Here is a 24,747-nt window from a genome sequence, read left to right as displayed (position 1 = left end):
CCATACAGTTTTCTATAAAGATTCTACTTGCTACAGAAAGGAAGACCGAGAAAGATGGCTTGCGAAGGAGGTGCAAGACCGAAGCCGCCCGCCGAAATCGTGAGGGGACAGGTCTTCGATGTCGCTCCACGATACACGGGCCTCAGTTACATCGGGGAAGGGGCCTATGGAATGGTGTGGTACGTATTCGTCAATCTGTGTTTGAGAGTTTTTTTCGTTCATGATGGCCGTGGTCCTTCCGCTACCTAAACCGCTACGGCACTGTATAATGTACGTAGGGTTGAAAGATAGTCCGCGCATGCAATTCCAATGAACCCGCACCCGAAAGTGAGACGGTTCAAAAACATGCATGCACAGATATAGGACTGTTTACATTGTAGAGCCAGGGAGCGGAGGCTGGGCCGGTGGGGAGCTGGGCGTGGGTGAAATGGTACTACTAGTACTATTATTGTCATTTAACGTTTCATGTCTAACGTTACGTCTAACGTTAGATTTGGTTGGTGTGAGTGGGTAGTTCCATGATTGCTGAGGAGGTGTTTGCTAACTTGTGAAGTGTGTAGATAAAGCATGATTCGACCATTTTGATGAAAAGAGTATTTTTTCGGTCGGCCTTCAAAATCCGGACACTTATTACAAGCCAGCAAATTCTACTGTTACAACACACGCATATCATATCGTTTCACATAGGGCCTAGGGTAAGGGCACCAGTATTCGGTCACTTATCACTAGTCACCAGCCAGTAAGTTCAACTGTCACAACACACGCAAATCACATTAATTCACAACAGGAAACGCTCTTAGCCCCCTCCAAAAATCCATTCAAAATCCCAAATTTTGCCGTCAAAAGTGCAGAATCGGCGCTACTTTCCAAAAGCGCGCGCGGATAAGGCCCAGTTTTAAGAGTACGGGTCGCCGAAAAAGCGCTAAAAATTGAGAAATACGCTGTTCTCTCGCGGGATTTTTCGCCTATGGCAAGCTTGGAGTGTAATGGTATCCTCAAAAACGCAAAAGAAAAACAAAATTTCCGTACGTGCCGATACAGTGTCCCAACGTACAAGGGTTGAATGCAAGTGCCGAGGCCCCAGTATTCGGTCACCAACGGTCGCCGCAATGTCTCCGATGCAATTTTGCACCAACAAGGTAGCGCGCGCATTTTTCAGCTGCTTTGAACACGCATTGACTTTGAACGCGCACATCGCGTGACCGAATGCTGGAGCTGGTGACCGTATACTGGGGAATTTTCAAGGTGAAATATTTCTGGATTTTGCGCAATTCTGTGAGATATTTAACAAAATGAAAGTTGAGATTAAAGAAATTTGATATATTTCACATACATTGCTGTAGATATGATGTATGTATGTATTATTTTAGTTTGAAAAATATTGCAAAAAAGCTTAAGTGACCGAATACTGGGGATGTTACCCTACTGGCACAGTCGTTCACCACAGGAAAGTGCCTGAGTCACCTCCTAAAATCCATCTAAAATCCCAAATTTCGCTGTCAAAAACGCAGAATCGGCACAACTTTTCCAAAGCGTGCGTGAGTAGGGTCCTGTGTAAAGAATCAGGATGGCCGAAAAAGTGCTAAAAATTGAAAAATTACGCTGTTCTGTTGTGAGATTTTCGCTTATCGCAAGCTCAGAGTGTGATGGTATCCTCAGAGACAAAAGAAAAACAAAATCTCCGTACGTGCCGATGCAGTGAATAAATCGGATGTACAGGGGCTGACTGCAAGTGCCAAGTCACCAAAATTCGGACACGAACGGGCGCCGCAACGTCCCAAATGCAACCTTGTACCAACAAGGTATGGCGCGCACTCATATTTCAGCGGCCTTGTATGCGTATTGACATTGAACGCGCTATCATGTTCGAATTTTGGAGAGACTGTCTGAAAATTGGGGAATTGACAAGGTGATAATATTTGGGGATTTGTGAAATTTTATGATGCATTTAACAAAATCAATATTGGAAAACTGTAGTTTGATATGTTTAACATATATTGTTATAGATATAATTTTGTAGAGTATTTTTTGAGTTTAACAAATATTACAGAAAAGCTTAAGTGTCCGAAAATTGGGGGTTTTACTCTAGACCACTCTTATGAATATAAAGGTAGATCTAAGTGCATTCTCTCCTAGAACACTAGTTCATGAATGAAAAATGGTGTAAATCAAGTGCGAAATTCCGTGAAGCCAAACGTAGTCTCTGCGGAACATATCCCCAACGACCAGATACAGACTGATCTTTTGGTAATAAAGGTTTTACAAATAGCCGGCAGTCAAATCTTAGACAGTGTTCTGCTGTTATGGTTAAATTGTGGGCGGCTTGCTTTTATTTATGATGTTGGCTTCGATCCGTCTATTATTATGTTCGTCAAATTGTAACTGCACTGTGTGAGCCTGTGCTGTGGTGTGGTAATGTTTTTGAGACAGATTTCTGGACAGCTATTTTCTCAATCATGTCTAAGGCAGGGAATAATTTTACTTCTCAAATTCGATTGGCAGTTTTAATCAAGAGGGAAATACATTTGTACGTACTTTTATCAAAGTTCTGTACATTTCTTTGTGAAAAAAAAAACCTGCTACACACAAGAAATTTTGTATAGCAGTCATATCAAAAATGCATAGCAAATTGCAACAATATACCAGGAAAATTATTCACTCCTAAGGTACTCACATTTTCTGTAATACAAAAAGAAAACAAGATGAAAAGGAAGAAGACTACATGTATTTGGCCAGTAGCAGGAAGATTGCATTGTGTAGTACACAATATGCATAGTATTAAAGTTACCCGTGCATTGACGCTTTGTAAAACGGTGCGTAGCACTAGCAGGGAGAAACTTTGTGTATTTATTGTAACCGTAGTTGTGCTTGGTCGTCGCACAGGTCGGCTTCCTATAAATGACCTTGCCATCACTTTATAACTTGCTTTCGTTACCCTTTGAGATTGATCACCTCATTTATTCTTCCTGCTGATTCTGTGGCTGTCTCTCTTGTGTTGGATCATATTGTGAGGTGTGAAACATGGATTATATTACTGAATTAATCGGTTCAAGATGTCACTGTCCTAATCATTTATAGAGATAAACTGTGCCATGTGGGAAGTGGGGTTCTTTACCAATCCAGGCTGCTATTTGAGGATATACAGTATGTAATTTCTGTGAGATACCAAGCATACAATAAAAAAAAAAACTAAAAGAAAAAAAACTAATAAAACTGAAAAACAAACAGAACAAAACACCAAACAACAACAATAACAAAGTCAGCCTCCTGCAGTGATCAGATCCATGCTACTGTCATTTAAGGCATAAGGGAACTAGTGTAATAATCAGGTGTTTGTAAAATTATGATACATGTATAGAGACAGGGAGCGACATTCAGCCCTGGATTGAGTGGAGATGCAAGGGAGCCGTCCACTGGCAACCCTCTCCCATTTTGCTGGAGACTCCCTGATGTATCAAGTTCTGGGGGATGTTTCATCAATTTAGTCAGCGCTGACAAGTTGTCAGTCTCTGACAATTTCAGCAAAATCCTTGGTTTTGATTGGCTGAGATACTCTGGTCACCAACTGTTACCATGGTGATTGTCAGTGACTGACAACTTTCATGAAACAGTAACCTGGAAATGTAATTTTTTCTTTTTTTTGGTGCGATTAAACTCGAGCTTGTATGCTTCCAATTTGTGAAAAAAAGAAAGAAAGAATTTGATTTGATATTTTACCTCATGAAAATTGATGGATTTTGCTGCAAATCTCATGATTCCTGTCGTCCATACAAATATATACTATTACTAATTTGAAGTTTTCACAAAGAAGGGGAAAAGTGCATCTACAGCATTGATAAGCATTGTTGAATGTGATCACTAAACTGCCACATCACACATCATTTACATACCTACCAGTAAGTGGGCCTACTTGATCTGTGTGATGGGGGGGGGGGGGGGGGGAATGCTAGAACACAAAATCCTGTGTACCATGACCCCACTTGAAATGCTGTTAGTTCAGGAAAGGATAGTTACATACAGTGTATAAAGATACCTACAGTTACTGTAACGTGTAGGTACTGTAACACAGCGAAGTTTGCATAAAATTTGTTCAAGTAGCACACTGAATTTCTAAAATGTGCTCAAAATAGGACAAGTTTGCCACCTGCTACTACATGTGTTTCTAATAGCACAAAATGTTGCATAGATTGGACTGATGCACTGGCTTCCTGTCACATATGTCCACGAAGTGCAAACTGTTACAAGTTTGAGCCCGCTTTCTTTCCCCTGCTATTGTCTGTTGCAACACATGATATCTTAATAGTTACTGTTAGAAGCAAAGTGTTTGATCAGTACATCCATTAAAGTTATACCAGTTCTGTCAGAAGTGCATTTCTGTATTCTTCTGTTGTATTATTTCCTGGAAAAGGGTCTATTCATGCAGCAGTAATGGAGAATGAATGCAAAAATCTACACGTGATGGCACCAGCAGTTCTGCATTCATTAAAATATTAAGTTCAACAATTCATGAAAAAGAAGGGGAAAAAAGAAACAACAACATTACAACATTCCATTCACTGTCAGGCAGTGACATTCTACAAATGGTTTCCACATTTGAGCTGTCTGAAATGAGCAGCCAGGAAATGTCATTGCCAAGGTTACACAGGATGATGGAAGTATGGCTACAAGGAACAATGGGAATCCTGTCAGCAAAAAAAAAAAAAAAAAAAAAAAAATTAGGAAAAAAATATTTGACAAACATAGCAAACTTGGTATTCAAGGAAGTAGCTATACTGGTTGTATGCTTTAAAGACAAATAAAAGAAAAAAGAAAAAGAAAAAAAGTAGCGTATTGTTTTGCAAAACCAGCACCCATGGGCCAAAATACAAACAAATAATGAAATGAGTAAATACAAGACCAAACGTGAATTTCATATACTACCCTGACTTTTGCCTCGGGAATTAATGCCATGTATTGTTTTGTGTGTTGGCCACTTCATTGAAGAATTTTATATTCGTGAAGAACATTTTTAAGAAAAAGCTCAACCAGGAGAGCAACATTAGGCTAAAGAGGCAATTCTATTTCCTCCTTTTGTGACATCTCTGTGTATGAGACCAGGGTAGACCGTTCAATTTAGTGGCTCATTAAAAGCATAATTTACCATTTGCAGATAAAACAAAAACCCAGCATTAGGGCTTTAAAATAGTTCTAAAATGTGAGTTAGGGATAGAAACAACCACTGTAAAAATTTGAATCCGTATAATCAATGTTAAAGTGTTTTTAAATACACAAAATGTGAACAGTAATTATAATAAAAAATGTTTCCAGACTAAACCGTCTACAGTTACAGTTTATTGAGAAAATCACTGATATCTCCTTATATTTTAGGCTTTATTGCAAAAATTTTACATGGTAGGATGTTTTGTGATACAACAGACCTACACATATGCATCAAATGTGATATTTTTAACATTTTTGAAATCACTGCTCCCAAAGGTACTGTAAACTGGACAGATCCCTCCATTGGGCAAGCTGCATAGTGCATAAGAGCACAATGTTTTAAATTTGATTGTCCTGCAGAGTTGCAGTATGTGCAGTACCAAGTTTGAATTCTGCCAAGTGCTCAATGCCCTTGGGCAAGATGTTTGTACCCATGCTGACCCTCTTGACCCAGGAGTAGAAATGGGCAACCTGGCAGTGCTGGGGTAGTGATTACTGTATTAAAAGCAATATATTTTCGCAACATGAAATTTTGCAAGTTGGAGCTGATGGCCTTTTTTTATGGCATGAAATTTTTGCGAGTTGCCTCAAACATTCAATTGATGCAAATAGTATAGACAAAAACTTTTCAGCACATTTTAATTTTGGGAACCTGGTCTCTGGCAAAATTTGTGAGATTAAAATGCATTGAATATTCCTCCTTTTGATGTTACCGGTACTGCTATATTGATGGGACCCTCTAGTAGAGGGTTGCTAACAATGAAGAGGCTACTGTGGATAAATAATACCATTTTATAGGTGTACGGTATGTCCAAGAACTGCTAAGTCCACTTTGGAAATTTTCTTGCAGAAACTATAGGGAATGATTTATCTTTTCAACATTGCTTAGCAGTTTCAGCTGTTGGACATAGATTTTTCAGCAGAATAATATACAATTCTACGTAATGAAATTGGTACACAATGAAATTTTTTATAGTGGTCCTATCCAAAATCCATAGCAAATTGCTATGCGATACCAGGAGAATCATTTCCTGAACGATCATCTTGTTATTAAATTTGTACATGAATTTCATTGCATGATATGTAATACTGAGGAGATGATTAGTATCAGAAATATGTGTTATACATACAAGAATTTGCTAATCTTGAAGAGAAATATGAACTTTAATTGAAGAGAAATATAATTTCCGTAACTGTGTTGTCAGAGAATCAATAGATGTAGCATATATTCTAATTTTTTTTTAAAAATTTTGTTGAAAGGTAACTGCAACCAATACAAACTATTAGGTGTGAACAAGAGAGATAGAGAGCTGTGAAAATGAAGGATACATTTTTGCTTTCCTGTATGAAACATGAAAACTGAATGGTAAAATTGTGATAGAAACACACAGCATCAAATAATAGAAATGCGATTTCTAGAGCTCAGTGAATTAAACTTGCCTTGGGCACTTTAGATTTAATCCAAGCCTCCCAAGGTAATGTGTATTTGTGTATTCAGCAAGGTTACTCATAACACGATTCAGAAGCAATACATATGTGTTTTGAAAGCAGAATGATTACAAGGGTAACATGTCAATACCCATCACAATGCATTGTGACATACAACTGTATACAATTATACATACTAAATATCCGAGTGAGACGAAGTGGGGAGAATTATGATGGCAGCTGAAGATCCCAATAGAAATTTATGTCTAAATAAAATCAACTTCGTAAAATCAATGCCATTTATTCCAGTCTGTTTTCCTGTCTGCTGAAGATTATACTGGTGGATGTTTCCTGCAATTGCTATGTTTCTCTCCTGAATAAAATATGTGAGGTCTCCATACGCTTAAGTTTTTATGTCCAGAAAGCGGAGCCAGTGCAAGATTTTAGAGCGTGACGACAGAGTTATGTAGGTCAGACTCACAATTATCATTGATGCATGTCTCGGTTATAATTTGAATATGACAGTTTCATGAGCAATGGTAATTCATTTTCTGAAGGAGCCAAGTTAGACCAGTAATTGTTTTTATTTTCCAGTTACACCTGTAAGTACCAATATAGTCTTTTTCCAGTTACACCTGTAAGTACCATATGATCATACAGAATTTTAGAGCCAGTGTGGATTAATAATCATAATCCTCAGACCTTTTCGGGTACTTTTAATATTCATATATGAGCTGACATTTGCGCATACAGATATTTTAGTGAATTGCTACATACAGATATTTTAGTTAATTGCTACCTGTCGAACGTTTTCATGTGCTGTTAATTTTAGGTCTAGTTATTGTTACTTCACCTATCATAAAATAGATAATAGTTATAAAGCGACAGTGCTACATGTGTAATACTGAATGTTTTCACTTGATGACTCCTGTACATTTCAAAACAAGTATTCAAAATGTCTTCTTCATTTGAAGTACTGTATACTACAAAAATGTAGCAGCATATTGTTATGCCTCAGATATTGCTATGTAATGGCTCACACAGCGTACTTGTACAGTAGTAGTTGCATGCAATTTCATGATTTGATAATACAAGATTAACAAGCCAAAAGTATGACCTCCAACATTGCATGGATGCAGTGTAGGTATTGCCTACTTGCAATACACAATTAGTAGTCAGAAACTCTGGTACATTCTTGCCTATCAAGGACAGTTCTTGACTGCAAATCAACCTCTCAACCTCTCGATAATCTGTCGTTAATGTCATGATTCATGGAAAACTGTGAACAGGAAATGTGTGCTTTATACTTAATAGCGCATATTGTATTCTTTTTGTACATGTGCATGTGCAATGTGCACAGGCTATGTACTAAAAGAAATTAACCATAGAACACGTTCTTACATTTACAGCAAATATATACATGTACTATCATTATGCTATACAACTGTATGTGCTTGGACGAAGGACTCCACAATTGACTAACAAACAAGCAAACAAACAGACTTTAAGCCATCTGTACATGTATGTACATGTACAGTGTACATCAGTATCATGAACAATGACTGGACAACGCCCAGTCTATTCTGTGCAAAGCATGAACTGCCAATCCAATGCTGCCAGACCTCGGATGTGTCTAGATGTAATTTTTCATTTCATGTAAACACTCTAAAAAGAAAAATATTTTGAAAAGTTGAAGACCTGATTTGTCAGGTAGCGGGGGCTATTTGTTTGTGTTTACAGGAGGATTGTTCAGACTTGTTTGTTTTGTTGTGTTTTGTTGGGAATATCAAGACTTCTGCTGTCATTTCTGATTTCCTTTGAGGTACATCACATCTGTACATGTACACGTATAAGTTTTATTGATTATGCCTAGAAGATGTACAGGGAAGTGATGATGGCTGAGCTACACTATGTAGATGACCTTTAAGTCTTTCAGTCATGAATTGATGTGTAATATGTATGGCTGCATGCTATCTACATAGATCAGAATATTGCCCAGTCCCTGAATATTATAGCAAGAGAGGTAAAACACAGGCCACTTGTTATTTTCATTTTTTATTTATTTTTTTTTTAGCATGAGGAGTCTAACACTTGTCCACTCTGTGAATTCCATATATGGTGCGTATCCACTTCATACCGTGCTGATAGGCGAGAGTGATAACTACAAACGTACTGTATGTATGATTAGTGATACACACACAGTATAGCGCAGCCGTTGGTTTGCAAATTATACATCAACATGTACACAGCAGCGCTGTAAAATCAGAAAGTGCCAAAATTAACTTTTACCTGACATTTGTAGCCTCAGATTTAAGTTTTCTAGGTTGTGAAATGTTTTGGGTTAGTTTGTGTAAGACTGAAAATCATTATACAAGGTGGTGCAACACTACACTAGTGCTTTGCGCTAGCTTGCAATTGCCATAGTATGCAGTGGCTTCAGATCAGAAAAATAGTAAGATATCAAACAGGACCTCCTGCATCACCTCTCTCCAAAAATTGGGATAAGAAACTTTTTTTTTTTTTTTTTTTTTTTTTACTTGGCCTTGTGTACAGTTTCTACCTAACACAGTATAAATAAATTAAACACTATGTTCTAGGAAAAGTATACAGTGTATAATGCCTATGATAGTTCTTGAGTGCCATAGAAAGTATAGCTTGTATGCACACAAATGTGTGTATTTCTGTCACATCATGAAACGACTGGTTAGTTTTGTGAGTTTTGTGCTTTATGACCATACAATGTACCTTCCTGGGTAGTCATTTAATAGCAAACGTATGGAAAGGATCAATGAAACCCCAGAGAGCAATCTGAGCTGGGCCAGCAGCAGGCTTCCTGCTCACACTTCCTGTAGCTACCACAGGTCTTGGGTATCCACAGGCACATCAGATGTAGCTCTACAAGTTGTACATTAGGTGCATTCACGTTGGAATTACCGCAGTACTCTGTTAAAGTACTGCTGTAATTTGTTGGTGCCGATCTCACTGGCAAAATACCACAGTGATGGATACCGCTGTAATTCACTTGGTACCCATCTCATGCATGATTTACATTTTGTGAATCACTGTGCATGTGCATATAAGATATCTCATACTGTACGAGCTGAAATTTTCGCGTACAGATATTTTCGCGAATTGCTACTTGGAGGACATTTTCGCGTGTTGTTAATTTCGCGGTTGCGAGGGTCTGACTGAACTTAGTTATTTGCGCGTGGTTATTTTCGCGTGTTGTTATTTTCGCGGTTCAAAGGCGATTCGCGAAATTCGCGAAAATAAAACCACCGCGAAAATTTCAGCTCGTACAGTATGAGGAGAAGGCAGGTAGTGTGTCAGGCCACACTGAGAAATATGCCACTGTGCGATCGGTAGTATTTTGAGTTGCATTTCACACTCAAATCTCGCATATATAGTACTTTGTGCGAAGTCTGAATTACTACCCTAAATAACTGTACAGTATGTTGCGATGTATTTTGCCAGGTATTTGGTGATATATTTGCATTCACTTTGTACCACGGTATTTCACTGTCAATCCGAGTGAACCTAGTACAGTGTCGATAAATGTGCATGCCATTGGACGTTTAGAGTGGTTCAGACTGATGGGACTGGGCATAGATGTGAGATTTTCCCCTAGCATGTCAGAACATAGATACTGTAAAACGAGGAATGTTTGTGTGCATTTTAATTCGCGAACTTTGTGAGCGCCAAGATTTGCGAAATTAAGATGCATGCGTAAGTTCTTGTCTACACTATGTATTAAATGCCAGTGGCAATTCACAAAAAAATTCATGCCAAGATAAAGACCGTCGGCTCCAATTCGCGAAAATTTCATGCTGCGAATATATCATGTTTTGCAGTACACTTGGGTGGTATTCTTTTATGTCATTATGTAAACGATAATCTTGGCCAAATCAAGCAACTGAAATTACATGTATTTGTAAACAGTCGTTCCATGAAAATGTTTGTAATTGATGTCATATAAAGCTGTGGTGACACTGAAGCTACTAGCTCGCAGTTTTCAAGTAGCAGTATCCTCTGTGCAACAATTTAAAAGACCTCTCAGTACGTATGGTGCTTGAATTAACTCACATTGGTGGTACATGTACAGTAGAAAAGTAACTTTTAAAAACAAAGATCCCATTTTGTACACTGATGAATTACGATCCCCTTAAGTCAGAAGAGTTGGAAGATGCGGAAGTATAAAATAATAACAGAAAGTGAAAGAAAATCTTCCGGACTCATTTTTTTTTTTCCAAATATAACACTCATCTGTATTTACAGTGTAGGCCAGTGAGATTCTGTTACTTAGCAATTACCAGACTAAACACCGTTGTAAAGATTTAAATTTCCCAGAAATTTTGTACATAATGTAGAAGAGCTTTTAATGGTAGGGTGCTGCTTCTTTTCAAAGCACAAGTCAGCAAGTCAGGCTCAACAAAGGAATAAAAAATGGAGACATGCAGGTCATGTTATTATGTACAATTTTCTGAATGAGATCTTGCCTTCAGTATTCAATTTGTATTACCGGACAGCAGATATTTGTAGTGTCACCAAAGTACAACATCCATGTACATTTTCTATTGAAAGTTTAGGTTTCTATGCTGCATGTGTACAAGGTATATTCAGCATTACAGAACGGGTTGAAAAATCCTGCAGTCTCATTGGTCGGGAGCTGTGCAGCTGTTTTTCACTGGTAGCACATTCAATATCAAATCATTGCAATCACTGGCGATAGATTGTGTAAATGTGCTATCGCGCACTTGTAGCAAAAAGAGTTTGGGCACTTCTTCAAGTGTTTACATACTTGGCAAGAAATAGCTGTGCGTCCTGTGACAGCAAGTAGCACGAGTTTGCACACTTTTTGTAGCAAGCGTTTGTCCACTTTTTAAACATAAATCAAATGATGCACATGTTATCTTGTGCCCCAGAAGGAATAGTATGCATGAGGCAACTATGGAATCTAGCTTAAACCCACTCGGCCGCACCTTGTTGGTTATCAAAACAAATACATAGTTTCCTTATGCACACAATTCGTACTGACGCACACAAGACTCGTGCATAATTTGTAATTGTAGGCTATGCTAGTGCTACCAGCATTTGCTTCAAACACAGGAGTCTAGCCAGTAAATGAAACTGAAGGATGCTGAAGCATACTGTAAAACATGATATATTCGCGGCATGAAAATTTCATGAATTGGAGCTGACAGCCTTTCTCGCAGCATGAAATTTTTTGCGACTTACCATTGGCATCCAATGCATGTTGTGTAGGCAAGAACTTTCGAGTGTATTTTAATTTTGCGAATGTTGCCGCTCGCGAAATTCGCGAAATTAAAAGGCACGCCCACATTCCTCATTTTACAGTACACATTAGGTGCGGTCAGACTGGCAAAAGATCAAGAAGTTTACGATCGCGATCTTTAAGATCTCGAAGTTTTATCAGTGTGACCGCAAACTTCCCGCGAAACTTCTCGATCTGTTTGCGGGCGATGTCTCCGAAGCGCTAGGCCATTGTCATGTACAGATGTGCCTTGTTACGTCACAATCACTAGCCATCGGACGGCACACTCTTTCTTGTGCGCGTACCAATGGCCCAAACTTCGCGATCTTAAACTTCTCGATCTTTTGCCAGTCTGACCGCACCTATTGTGACTTCTGTACGTCACAGAATCCTCTTTTTCAGTTAACTTCTTCAAAGTTAAAGTGTCGTTGCTCTAGGAGCAAATTGGTGATCAGACAATGGTAGTAATTAATGCATGTGTTGACAACAGTAAAGGTTGTACTCAAATTTCAGTACATAAGTGTATCTAAGTGTGAGATATATGGTTTCAGACATCATAGGTTCCATCACACTGTCCAGAGAATGGGTTGACTGTGTGTTGTTGTTGTGACCGTTGTATCCGCCTCCAGCAAGAGAGAAACAATGACTTGTGTTGGCAACAAGTTGATTAGATTGTCCATCCACGCTCCTCCTATCCTGCCTTCTCTCTAGTTGTTCTTTTTTTCCTTATCATTAAGTCCCCAAGAAGATTGAACCATACAATGTACAATGCCATATTAATTCCCATGTTTTTATAACTTTTTTCTTTTGATGTGTAATGCAGGGGAGGAAGAAATGATTTGGAGGAATTTCGTATTTTGTTGCTTTTGCAAAGATGAAATTGACTCCTTGTGTAAAATACAGTCCTCCAACCATCTATTCTTGCAGGAGAATGGAATGGAAGGTGAATGTGGATGTATATTCCCAGCCTTCCTTTTAAAGCTGCTTGCTCACAAGACTAGTGTTGAGTGACATACAATTGTATGTACATACACTTATAGGACAAGTTCACCTTCATTAACATAAGGATTGAGAGAATGTAGCAATATTAGTAGAATACATCATTGAAAGTTTGAGGAAAATCGGACAATCTGTTCAAAAGTTACGAATTTTTGAAGTTTTTGTGCAGTCACCGCTGGATGAGAAGACTACTGCAGTGTATGATGTCACATGCGTACAACAATATAAGGAAAATATAAAGAGAATTTCACAAAATTTCATCTTTTGAAAAAAGTACACATTCCCTCTACTCGTTACTGACATATGTTATGGGTAATATTATTCCCATTGCCTTTAGAAAGAGGCAAGTCAAGTGCTCTTTTATTATGCGAAAAAAGTGAAAATATGTTGAATTTTCTTTACATTTTCCTTATACCAGGTACTGTTGTACTCATATGACATCACGAGCCTTAGTAGTCTCCTCATCCAGGGATTCCAACACAAAATTTTTTAAAATTCACAACTTTTGCATTGATTGTCCAATTTCCCTCAAACTTTCACTGATGCGTTCTACTAATATTGCTGCATTCTCTCAATCCTTATGTTTATGAAGGTGAACGTGTCCTTTAAAGGGATTATGATATAGTTACGGTTGAGATGGGGAATTCACATTTTGATTCCTTTTTTTTTTTTTTTTTGCAAGATAATCACTTATGAAATATTTTAAGATTAATTCAAAAATTTATTTTGATGGAAGTCAGTTTTGAAATGGCAGAGATATCCAAAAGCAAAGTATTGTATACTTGATAAACAAAGTGGTCCTAATAAAAGGTGGGCCCCACCTTTTATTAGAAAGACCTCTTTGGTTTTGGATAACTCGGTCATTTCAAAACCAATTTTCATCAAATGACTTTGAATTCCTGTTAGAATTGTATGCTCTTTCACATTTCATAAGAGGTTTCTCATTATCTCTCAAGAGAAGTTGGAAACCTGAGCCCTCATCTCAACTAAAACTATACCATCCGTTTAAATGCATATCATTATACACGTATGTACAACTACAGTGCATTCTGTAGAAAGAAATCACTGCTGACTGATATTTGAAACTGGTCTCTGCTCAGCTCTGGTTGATCCGTTCCATGCTGTATGGAAGAACTTCCCAGAAAGCAAAACATACGCCTGCGATGGATATTTTGAATATCAACACAAAGCCATTGTTTTATGGCTCTCTTCTTCCTGGTCAGGGAGCTGCATTTTTTTATTCCACTGTTTTGAAAGAAAACTGTTTTATTTTATTACCCATTTGCTCAAAGGATTTTATTCATTATTGCTGTGATCAATAAATTGTCGGAATGGGGCTTCATACAGCATGGAACATGTCATTGCTGAGAATATCCAGGGAGGTGGTATATCAGAAAGTGCTTGTGACTTATTGCTGATGACTGGATAATGATAATAATTGTTACTATTTCAAAAAAAAAAAAATCTTCCCTCACCTGATCATAGTCTATCTGTGGGAATTAAAGATTGAGAGATGCTTGTAGCTTTTTGTGTCAAAAGGCACATCTGTGGAATATTCAATTGTTTTTAGATAGGCCACTAATTCCATTCACTACAAGTATCAACGTGAGGTGATTGCAAATCAAAAAACATTCTAGTGATATTTTTGGCCCTTGATCATCGTCACATCATATCATTTTGACAGTATAGTGATACCAATGTGGGAATCCTTTCATTTTAATTCCCAATTTCCCATTCTTATGAATTATCATTGAGATCCTGTTCTCTCTCTCTTATCCATATTTTGTTTCTCTCAGTATATACCGTAATACATATTTTCAACATATTTGATAGATCTCTGAATTAAAACTTTCCCTGAATTAATTTAGGATTAATGATCCGATGTGGCTCAACCTACGATTTGAATTCTTCTCCATATATTCGCCATGATATTGATATCCTTTGAGACCCCTCTTTAAAACTGTAGAAAACAATTCGGCTTCTTCCCCTTGAGGTGCAGTGAATCAATTTACTCTTCATCTAAACTCTGTTGGTCTTTATCTTCAATCGTTGTTGCTCAATGTGCAGAATCCTGCATATTTCATTATGCAAGCTCGTCTTGGCATGGGCTCTCTGCTGGCCTTAATTTATGGCACTGTTGCATAAATATTTAGACAACTGCAGTGATCTGGTTAGCTGAACATGGGAAGTAATTGAATCTCCGCTGATGCTGGATTCTAGACAGTGGATTCTAGGTTCTGTCGGCCAATCTGCACGGGCTTGTCTGTGAATGTAGAATTCATCCCATGGGCAATGATTTGTGGACAAAAGTCTTTTAAAATTCTTCCACAGGTCTACAAATTGTACATGGACAATCTTAGAGATGTCCTCAATAGTACAGCGAACATTGAATGATGTTCAAGTAAGAATGCTCATTTAACAGTTAAAGCTGAAGTAGACCTGTATGTTGCATTCCTGTACAATGAAATTGATCGTATTTTCAAACACATTGCTGCCATGCTATTAAAGCGCAGTGTGATTTAGAATGATAATGCACAGCTAGAAGATGAGATCTACAACCGTAAGTGTAGGCCTACACCATGAAAATCAGATCTTTTTGATTGAAGTAGGCCTATAGACTTATCAGGAGTACTGTATGTATGGAGTACGTTCTGTGTTGCATCATTTTGTACATCTGGATATGCAGTTATACATAAATTTATATATTAACCTAGATCTTTATCAGGTAACTTTCTCCAAGTGTAGCTGTTTGTTTGAATTAATTTGTGAAATGGAAGAATCAAAGACTCCATTTCCAATACGTTTCTTTTGGTATTTGTTGTGAAATTTGTAACATTGATCTCAGTTCATGATTTATTTCAGTACTTTGTTGTGTTATTTTGCCTATAAATTCACATGTTATGGTTATATATGTTGGAAATGAAATAAACGAAATGGAAAAGGGAAATCTTTATCAATATGTGTTTACCAAAACAGTTCAGTCAGTGTTTTAGTGTAGAAGGGGACTGTAACATATAATTTTGATTTTGATTTTGATTTTGATTTTTTTATTTGTATGTCACGTATGAAAATTTTTTCAATTTCAGTAGAAATGTCTTAAATACGATCAACAGAATCCTTTTTTTCATATATTTACGCAAAATCTAATAAATAGTAATATTTCTTACTTTGAACAAACATACGCGTAGGCATACTTTTAAGTTTGTTGACACACACACACACACAAAAAAGCAGAGTAAAATAGTTAAGGAAGCAGTTTGTTTGAAAGGCATAAAGCATAATCTTTTTTTATTGGTTGTGTGTGTAGAAATCTTGTTTGGATCCATTAAAAAGGAAAATTATGCGAACTGGAAATTAGCCATGGATTACAGGTCTTCTAGACTATCCTCTTTCCTACATTTTGTGACCTTAGCCCTCCTTATGAAAATGCAATTAAAACTGCTCAAATGTGCGTGCTGAAGCCAAAATTGTGAATACCGCAGAGTAATCATGCTTTATTATGTCTGTAGGTCTACCACACCAATTGTATCATAGCACCCCCAGAGATAGCTAGTAAAATGATAATGATTGAACACCCTTCATATGTGGTTTTGAGTAACTGTTCACAGTATGCTTGAAGATGAGCTGTACCTAGCAAAATATGTTATACAGCCATCATTATATTACACCCCTCCCTTTCCTATAAAAATGATGTAGGCCCTACACATATGATTGTCAGAATGGATCGAGTGATGCACATTGCAATGTTGGTGATACCGTAGGAATTGAGTGTTGAAATAATTGGGTTCTAAAAAATACCTCCACCATTGGTCATGCATGCACAACACAAATGGCATTTCTCCGTGGATGCATGCGCTATTAAGATCTTTCAGAATATTTTCTATGACCAGTTGAGATCCTCATGTCATTGATCTACATTCAATATTCAGGCAAGAGTTCATTCTGTGATGGAAAAAATAATATAAAAAGGAGTTGTCCAAAGGAAAAAAAAAAAGACAGGAAAAAAAAAATGGCACAGTTTGTGCATGTAGACTTTTGTGCATTGGACTTGTGTAAGACTTTTATGCAAGAAATGGACAGCCAGGACTTATTGTATGCTGTTAGATAATGCCTACAAGGACACCCACTCTTTATTCAGGGAAGAGGAAAAAAAAAGTGGCGACTAAAAGAGAGAAATTATATGATTTGATGATGGCTTATGCTATAAATCTAATAATGTGGGTGGGGAACCCAGCAGACTTTGAAGACACTACGGACTTCAGGTTTGTGGACAAGGCCTGTGGGATAACCATTGAAAGTCATGAAAGAGAGATTACTGTACATCAAAGGCAGTGTATGCTGGGAAGGTGAGGTGGGGCTGTGGTTGCATGGAGGATATGTTGGCAGGGAACTAGGGGGAGAGAGTTACAGAAAGGAGAGATCATGTTTTGTAACTAATGTAAGCAAAGAAGAGAGAGAGAATAAAATGAATGTTAGACATGCAGGATGGGTGAAGAGAAAGAACATGAGAGGAGAAGGAGGAGAAGGAGGAGGAGGGAGAGAAAAAAAGAGACAAATTACAGGGAAATTCCATCCTAATAATTATGTTGCTTTGTACGAGAACATGAATTAGGAAAGTACATGTATGTAGATGAGTGAAACTTTGGAGAAAACAAACACAAACAGTTATAAACTTAAAGTTCAAGAGAGTAAGGCAAATTGGCAACTCTGTGACATGAGTATAAGCAGCACTCCCTTGAATTATAAAATTAAAAAAAAATAGTAATTTTCATTTTTCTCAAATATTTTGACATCTAGACAAAATGTATCTGTGGAGGAGGACATGCAAAAATGCATTACTCTTCTATACTAATAAAGAACATACTGTCTGAAGAAAATTTGTCTCTGGAGAAAAATGTAAACTGCTGATTTTTTAAGTACAAACCAGTTTGAGAGCTGCTCGACACCTTTATGTAAGTCACACAGTGTTGCCAATTTGTCTTAATCTCTAAACTTAAATCAGTTCATAGCTTTTTTAGTGTGTCTGATTCACTTCCCAAATTTTTCACAGATTAACTTCTCAGATTTTTCTGTTTTCTTGCAAAGTGGTATATTCTAATAGTAGGATGGACTTTCCCTTTAAGATGAGGCAAGTGTATATAAATCACAGAAGTGCTGTGTGCATGATATCAAATTTGCTTTCAAGCACAGTAAAGTGGGGTTGATTTTCAATTTATGAGCATAAGAGTAAATGGCCCCACTTGTGCATCAAAACATGTCTTGGTCAATTTTTCCCAGAAATTAATTTTGTTCATGTTGTTTGTTTCTTTTCCTGTAATATCTTTGCTCTCTGCATCAAGAGGTTTTCAGGTTTCATCATGATTGTCCACAAATAGTGCATAAAGCCAAATTGATGGCTACTATAAAAACCTGCAACTAAACTGGATTTTCTAATTTCTGCATGACTTATGTCTGCTACGTGGATGGGTCATTTTGTGTTTTCTGTTGAATGTCAGGAAAGAATGCTGATTTATACATTTATGAGAATACATGCATAAATCTGAATCTGAATCACTTTCTAAATTGCAATAATGCGTATGCACTAACTGAGGTAACATCCATGTATTTTGATAATCTTAATGTATGTACAATTTTGTATACAAAGTGTAGTCGTAATGACATTTTGATAACTCATCATTGAACTTACCACCAGTTGTTCTATTAAGTCACTGCCCGCTGTGCAAATGCTATGTGACCCTGTATCAGGTAGGCCTATATGTAATTATGATGTGACTGATTTTAGCAGTGTCTTGATGTTCCATGGACAAATTGCTTTATGTATATCTTTGTCATAGACATGAGTATAAAATGTGAAAGAAAAATCACTAACTTTTTTATGCACCAGCTGGTCGGTTCAATAGAAGGGTTTGATCGTAATATGAGTTAAATGCCATTTTCAAACATTTTAGATTTGAATTTATATGTCATAAGATAGAGCAAGAGAGGTGACTTTGAACTATTATAACGAAGTCCTCGGACCAGCTTTTTTGTTGTTGTTGATATATATCAAAATTTTGTTAAAGCTGAACAATATAGAATTCAAATAATTTTGGGACTTGAATCTTACTTCATTAGTTTGGTCATATCTGTGTTTGTTATAAGTGGGGAACGGTACACTGTAGTGTATAGAACCTTGCCTGTGATATCTCACTTGTTGCATAGCAAGGAATATTTTTGAAATTATGAGTAGAAATATCATATTTTCTTTGTTTTATAGCTGCTTTAATTTCAAATATCTCACATTAACAAAATGGAATTCATTTGTTTTGTGATTGAACTCTACACATCTATCACATGTTATGCTTCATGTACCAGTGCAAGACAAACATGTACTCCCCAAGACAGTCATGTTGAAATGCAGTGAATGCAAGGGCTGTCTGAAAGCGCTGTCTGTGAGGCTTTATCAATAGGCAGAGTGCACCATGGATTTGCGACTTGCTAGGAGTGTTTTTGAAAATTCTTAGTAAAAGAAACATTTCCTGCGAGGCAGTAAAGAAACACACAAAGGCAAGAGTTGCAGAGGAAGCTGCATTCAGTTTTGCCAGAATAGGGCCCTGTTGATACAAGCAAACAAATTGAGTTTATTGAGCGCAAGACCTACTTTTACAAAGAAGTCTTGACCCGTTTAGAAGCCAGCCCCTATTGAAAAGATCCATCTGGATGCAGTGCAGCCATTCACGAGTCCATCACTCATTCAGAGCAGGACTTTGAATCAGGAAAGAATGAAATGAGGCATAGAGGTCGCTCATGCGCTGCTTGTCCGTGCACAGTGTACGTGCCTGCATGTACGTGAGTCGCCGGCGGGTGGAGCTTGTATGTCTGAGGGAACTTGTTGTGGATGGCGCTGAAGATGTGACTTGTTAATGTTCAACTATCTGCGAGTGCATTTAAAGATAACTAGCAGAGAGTGGAATGTGAAAAATGTTTAATGTACCTGCTGTGGTGCACGGTAGAGTGCAGCAGTGTACAGTGTACATAATACAGCATTTTCATGCACCCTTTAAAAAAAAAATGTCATGTAATCTGATATGGTGTCACCTTTTCCCTCCCTTATCATCAAAGTATATTGAGATTTGTGATTTCACCAGTAGAAATGACAGCACTGCTTGAAATGATAGTAGCAATATTGTCAAGGATGTTAGCAGGGGCAGCAGTATCAACATTATTGTTATCATCATCATCATCATCAGCATCATCATTGTTGTCATAGCAACATTATTATTTTGATCAAGCTTTATTTACTACCACCACATTTTCAGCAAGTACCAGTGAGTTGTCTGTCTTCATATCATCATTATCGGTGGTATTCAGAGATTATAAATGTATTCAAATACTTTGATGTTCACAACAATATTGCTGTAAAAAGTGATCTTACGTAGACCATGTAAACACAGGGCAGATATTCAGATGGGTTGGCATTATGACATACATACTGCACCTAATGTGTGAATCCCTGTGGTTGTACACTAACTGATACCTCCCATTCTGGCAAAGGCTTCTCCTCAGAGGAACCATACAGAGAACATTACAGGCGGCATTCAGCCACATGGACTACTGAATGACTTCCGTAGATGAATTGGTCATGACAGATGCGCCAGAAGTGATGACGTTCTAATGAGCTCTAATTTCCAGATATGTGGAGTTACTCTGAGACAGATAGGCTAACATCATAATTAGATCAAAGTGCTATTGGGTGTTGTACGTGAACCACATCACCAGTGCATACATTTTTGTGTGCAAACGTACACGGAAAGCCCTCCGAGCTGTGGGTAACCACACGAATGATCCTTCAGTTGTTTACAGATCGAGGCCCCAATATGACTTCTAGTCTTTATATTCACTTGTTTTGAGAAAATGCATGAAAAGGGAGTGCTCACAGCAACATACAATTGTATTGAAAGAAAATATACCAGGTAAAGAAAATTCAATGTATTTTCATAATTTCTTAAATGATACAAGAGCCCTTGACTGGCCTCTTTCAGAAGGCAGGAAGAATACACCCTAATAACATTCATCAGTGTCTAGTGGAGTGAATGTGTACTTAAAAAAAAAAAAAGAAGAAAATGTGGAATTTTGTTCATATTTTTTTTTCTATGCATGTGACATCACAAACTGTAGTAGTCTTCTCATCCAGTGATGGCAGCACTGAAACTTCTAAACTTTTAAAAGGATTGTCTGATTTTCTGCAAACTTCACTGATGTGCTCTATTGATATTGCCGCATTCACTCAATCCACACAAGGTGAACTCGTCCTTTAAACACAGAGTACCTGAATCACACAACAGGGTATCGTGTGTACATGTGTGTGTGTGGGTTTTTTGTTTTGGTTTGTTTGTTTGTCTTTTTTTTTTGCACAGCAATTCCTCTTTCTGTGCCAGTAACTGTTGACTGTGTGTACATCGCTATGATCTTTCTCTGCCAATCAGTACTCAAAGCACACATAGGGTAAAGAAGCGATGCGTTATTATGGTTGCTCAGAAATATATTCTCTAAAATACCGTGTGACTCATTTCATTTTAGATACCATTGAAAACCAGAGAGTATTTATATTTGTGTAACTCTTCCTGATTTGTTTGTAATATAAACTCCCAGAGGAGACTGGTAAGAAATTGCGTGCAACATTTAACTGCAGACATGAAACTTAATTGGATGCTGTATTGTATTATGTATGTGTGTGTGTGTGTGTGTGTGTGTGTGTATGTATGTGTGTGTGTGTGTGTTTATGTGTGTGTCAATTGCTATTGCATCTTTAAATACACTCTGTATACATTCATGTACATGCTTGCATCTTTGTATAATGAAATGACTGCTAGGTGGTTGCATATAATATGACAACTGGAAATTCCAGTTGCAAAAATGCAGTACATTTACAGTTTGCATCTAACTATTTTTTTTTTTCAGAGTATATGAATATGAATGCATAAAGGTATACTTATCAGTGGACAACCTGCAGACTAGTTAAAAAAAAATAAGAACTTTAGATAAAAGAATGTGAGATGTGGAGCAGAGTGGTAGATTTTTGAACACTTTTAGTTTAGAATTCAGCTGTTTTTTCGCTCCAGTTTCAAATCTTGCCAATTTTCAGCAATTCCATTCAGGAGGAACAGCAGTACACTACAGTGTACACGTACAGGGTATAAATAGTTGGGCTGCAGCGCTGTTGTATGCGCCAAAGCTTGAAATTACTACAATATATGCCCCTTGATTAGTTCTCATTGAATCTCATGCATAATCAAGCCACAATTTTCTGCCTGTGTTGTGGCCACAGTGTGAGATTTTGCTGTAAAGTGTTTGAGCTGCTTTCATATGCAGATTTTTTTTTTCTTCTTCTTAGGGTACAGTAATTACTGATGAGCCTGCCATATCTCCTGTGGTTTTAGGGCTCAACAGTTCTTGAAATAGCCAGTGTAGTTTCCCCTTGCAATGCCATCCCAATCCACAGTGATGTACATAGATTGTATGTTGGGTTCATTACCCTCTATGACTGCAACCTTGTAAAGTAACAGGGGAAGGGGGGGGGGGAACTAAATGTAATACAAAACAAAATGTAAGAAAGACTTTAAACAGTGAGGAGAGTCACATAGGGTGGAGAAAAAAGTGATGGTTCAAGTTCTATTGATTGAAAAGACAAATTGGCTGGGGGAAGAGACTAATCGTACCAAACATTATGTGGTCACATTGGCTGCTATGAGTTTTATCTTCCAGGAAAATCTATTGTCGAAGATTAAATATCGGCAAGGGTCGACACTATTCTGTTTTGATTTGGCATCACTGAGTTTGTTAATTGAGGAGAAGCGAAAGTGCAGCTTTGGTATAAAGTTTGGGTCTCGTTTAAACAGGGAAGGTTTGTGGGTAGTATTGAGTCTATACTCGGTTCTCTTTTCGTTATTATTGTGTATAAAATTGTGAACATCTTTTGTGTGCAGAAATGCAGTCATTGGATACACAGCCCATTCATGACCGTAAAGCCCAGATAAGATAAAGGAAGTCAGAACTTGATTTGGATTTCTGTGGTTTGATTCAGCGATGGCAATTTTAGTACTTTATACATAATTGAATGGGCTGAATTGAAATGACATTTTTTTTTTTCTTTCCAAAACCGTGTTTCTCCAGACAGAATTCTGAAGATGGTGATGTCATACAGAAAATCATCAAACTTGTGACGTTTTGACCCTGATCCCAAAATGCAGATACATGACGAGTCAAAGCATGAAGTCTGAAAGATTAGTATGAAAATGTGATAGAGACATGACTTCTGTTTGTTTTGTGTTTTATGAGTAAAATATCTCAATTTGTATGTGGACTAATGTCAAGTTTTCTTGCGTTGTGGTAGTTAGAAATCGGCTTTCATCTTATTTTCATTGCGCCCTGAAAATTTTGAGACCTCAACCCCCGAGAGGGGTTCACTGAAATGAAAGCCTTCGGAGGGATCTTTTTGCCGGCATACAGTGTAAAGCTGATTAGGCCTGTCGAGGTATCTCCCCTTTCATCAAATACTAGCGTTCCATTAATATTAAATTGATGGTCACCGAAAAGCCTTATTTTGGAATGACTTCTTATGCTTATGATGAGGATTTCCTGGGATTTTAGTGTGGGAGTACTTGTAGATGAGTCCATGTGTGTCTTTTGTGTGCATGGGTTGAGATGGAGGTTTGGTAAGAGTTCTGTCGGTGAGAATGTGGTAACCATGTTTGAATGTCTTGCCCGAGATTGCATTTCACCTTCATGCGGCACTACACTGCATGCATTTTCTGTCCGCGCCAGTAAAGAGCAGTATGAGATCAGACTCTTCTATTCGTCTTGCCAGGAGTTGGGAGCATGGATGAAATGGTGCTAAAATGTCAAAGCGTTCGCCCGGAGGGACGCTTCTCTCATCAAGAGTTGACTAATCCACTCTGCCTCATCAAGTCCCAAGGTGGCGGTGAGCCGTGCGGGGTTATCCCCCCCCCCCCCCCACTCCCAAATCATCCTGAAGAAATCTGCCGGCCATCCGATGCATGCATTATGTATGGCCCATATATTTCACAGACTGTGCATCTTATGTACAGCCTGGTTCCTAATTGCTCATTTAACTTTGAAGCAAAATGGATAGGGAGGAATTTTGCGATCACATCCCATATCAACAAAGATGGTCTGAGAGATTGTCTCGTACATACTGTCAGTCACTTTTGAATACCAAGTTGCTGTAAAACCAGAAATATTCGCGGCATGAAGCTATTTAAAATTGGTGGCAACATCTTTTTTTTTTTTTTTTTTCCACAGCATGGAACTTTCATGAATTACCACTTTTTCAAAAAAAAACAACAAACAAACATTACAAGTATATTACATTTACAGGATGGTGCACAAAAGACCAAAAACTTTTGCATGCATTTTACTTTTGCGAATTGTGGCTCCTCGTGAAATTTATGAAAGTTTCATGCATGAAGTGGAAATTTCTGATTTTACTGTTTATGGTTCCTTTGCAGAAAGAAATTTGCTTCTATTCTACTTCTACCTTGAATACTTTCACAGTTAGGCTAAGATCTTGTTAGTAACATGGAATTCTGTAGTGTTGTCACATAATCTTAGTATCAAAAAGAAATCATGTTACCAAAACATATGTTTGCCATTTTTGAGAAAGGACAGCCAAAATAGTTTAAGACGAGTGTTTTATTCTACTTTTTCATTTTGACCAAATCATACTTAGTTATCATGTAATCTGTAAATGAGCAGAATAACTGTTTCATGTACAGTCACTGCATGGTCAATGATTTACAAAGACGACATGGCCAGACTTGTAGCATATGGTGGAAAGGGAGTGTATTGTG

At 37.6% G+C, this 24,747-nt stretch overlaps 1 protein-coding gene across 2 annotated transcripts in view; it reads left to right on the top strand.

Moving 5' to 3' along the window:
* LOC140227562 (mitogen-activated protein kinase 1-like) overlaps positions 1-24,747 on the top strand; it is a 46,237-nt gene continuing 21,490 nt past the window's right edge. For both annotated transcript variants that reach the window (XM_072307978.1, XM_072307977.1), the window contains exon 1: positions 1-179. In XM_072307978.1, coding sequence (XP_072164079.1) covers positions 55-179 — 125 coding nt within the window. In that variant the 5' untranslated portion in view covers positions 1-54. The remainder of the gene's footprint in view (positions 180-24,747) is intronic.

The sequence above is a fragment of the Diadema setosum genome, chromosome 4 (genome assembly GCF_964275005.1).
Source record: "Diadema setosum chromosome 4, eeDiaSeto1, whole genome shotgun sequence".
Taxonomy (NCBI): domain Eukaryota; kingdom Metazoa; phylum Echinodermata; class Echinoidea; order Diadematoida; family Diadematidae; genus Diadema; species Diadema setosum.
The sequence above is the reverse complement of the archived record's forward strand: the minus strand, read 5'-3'. Positions and strand labels throughout refer to the sequence as shown.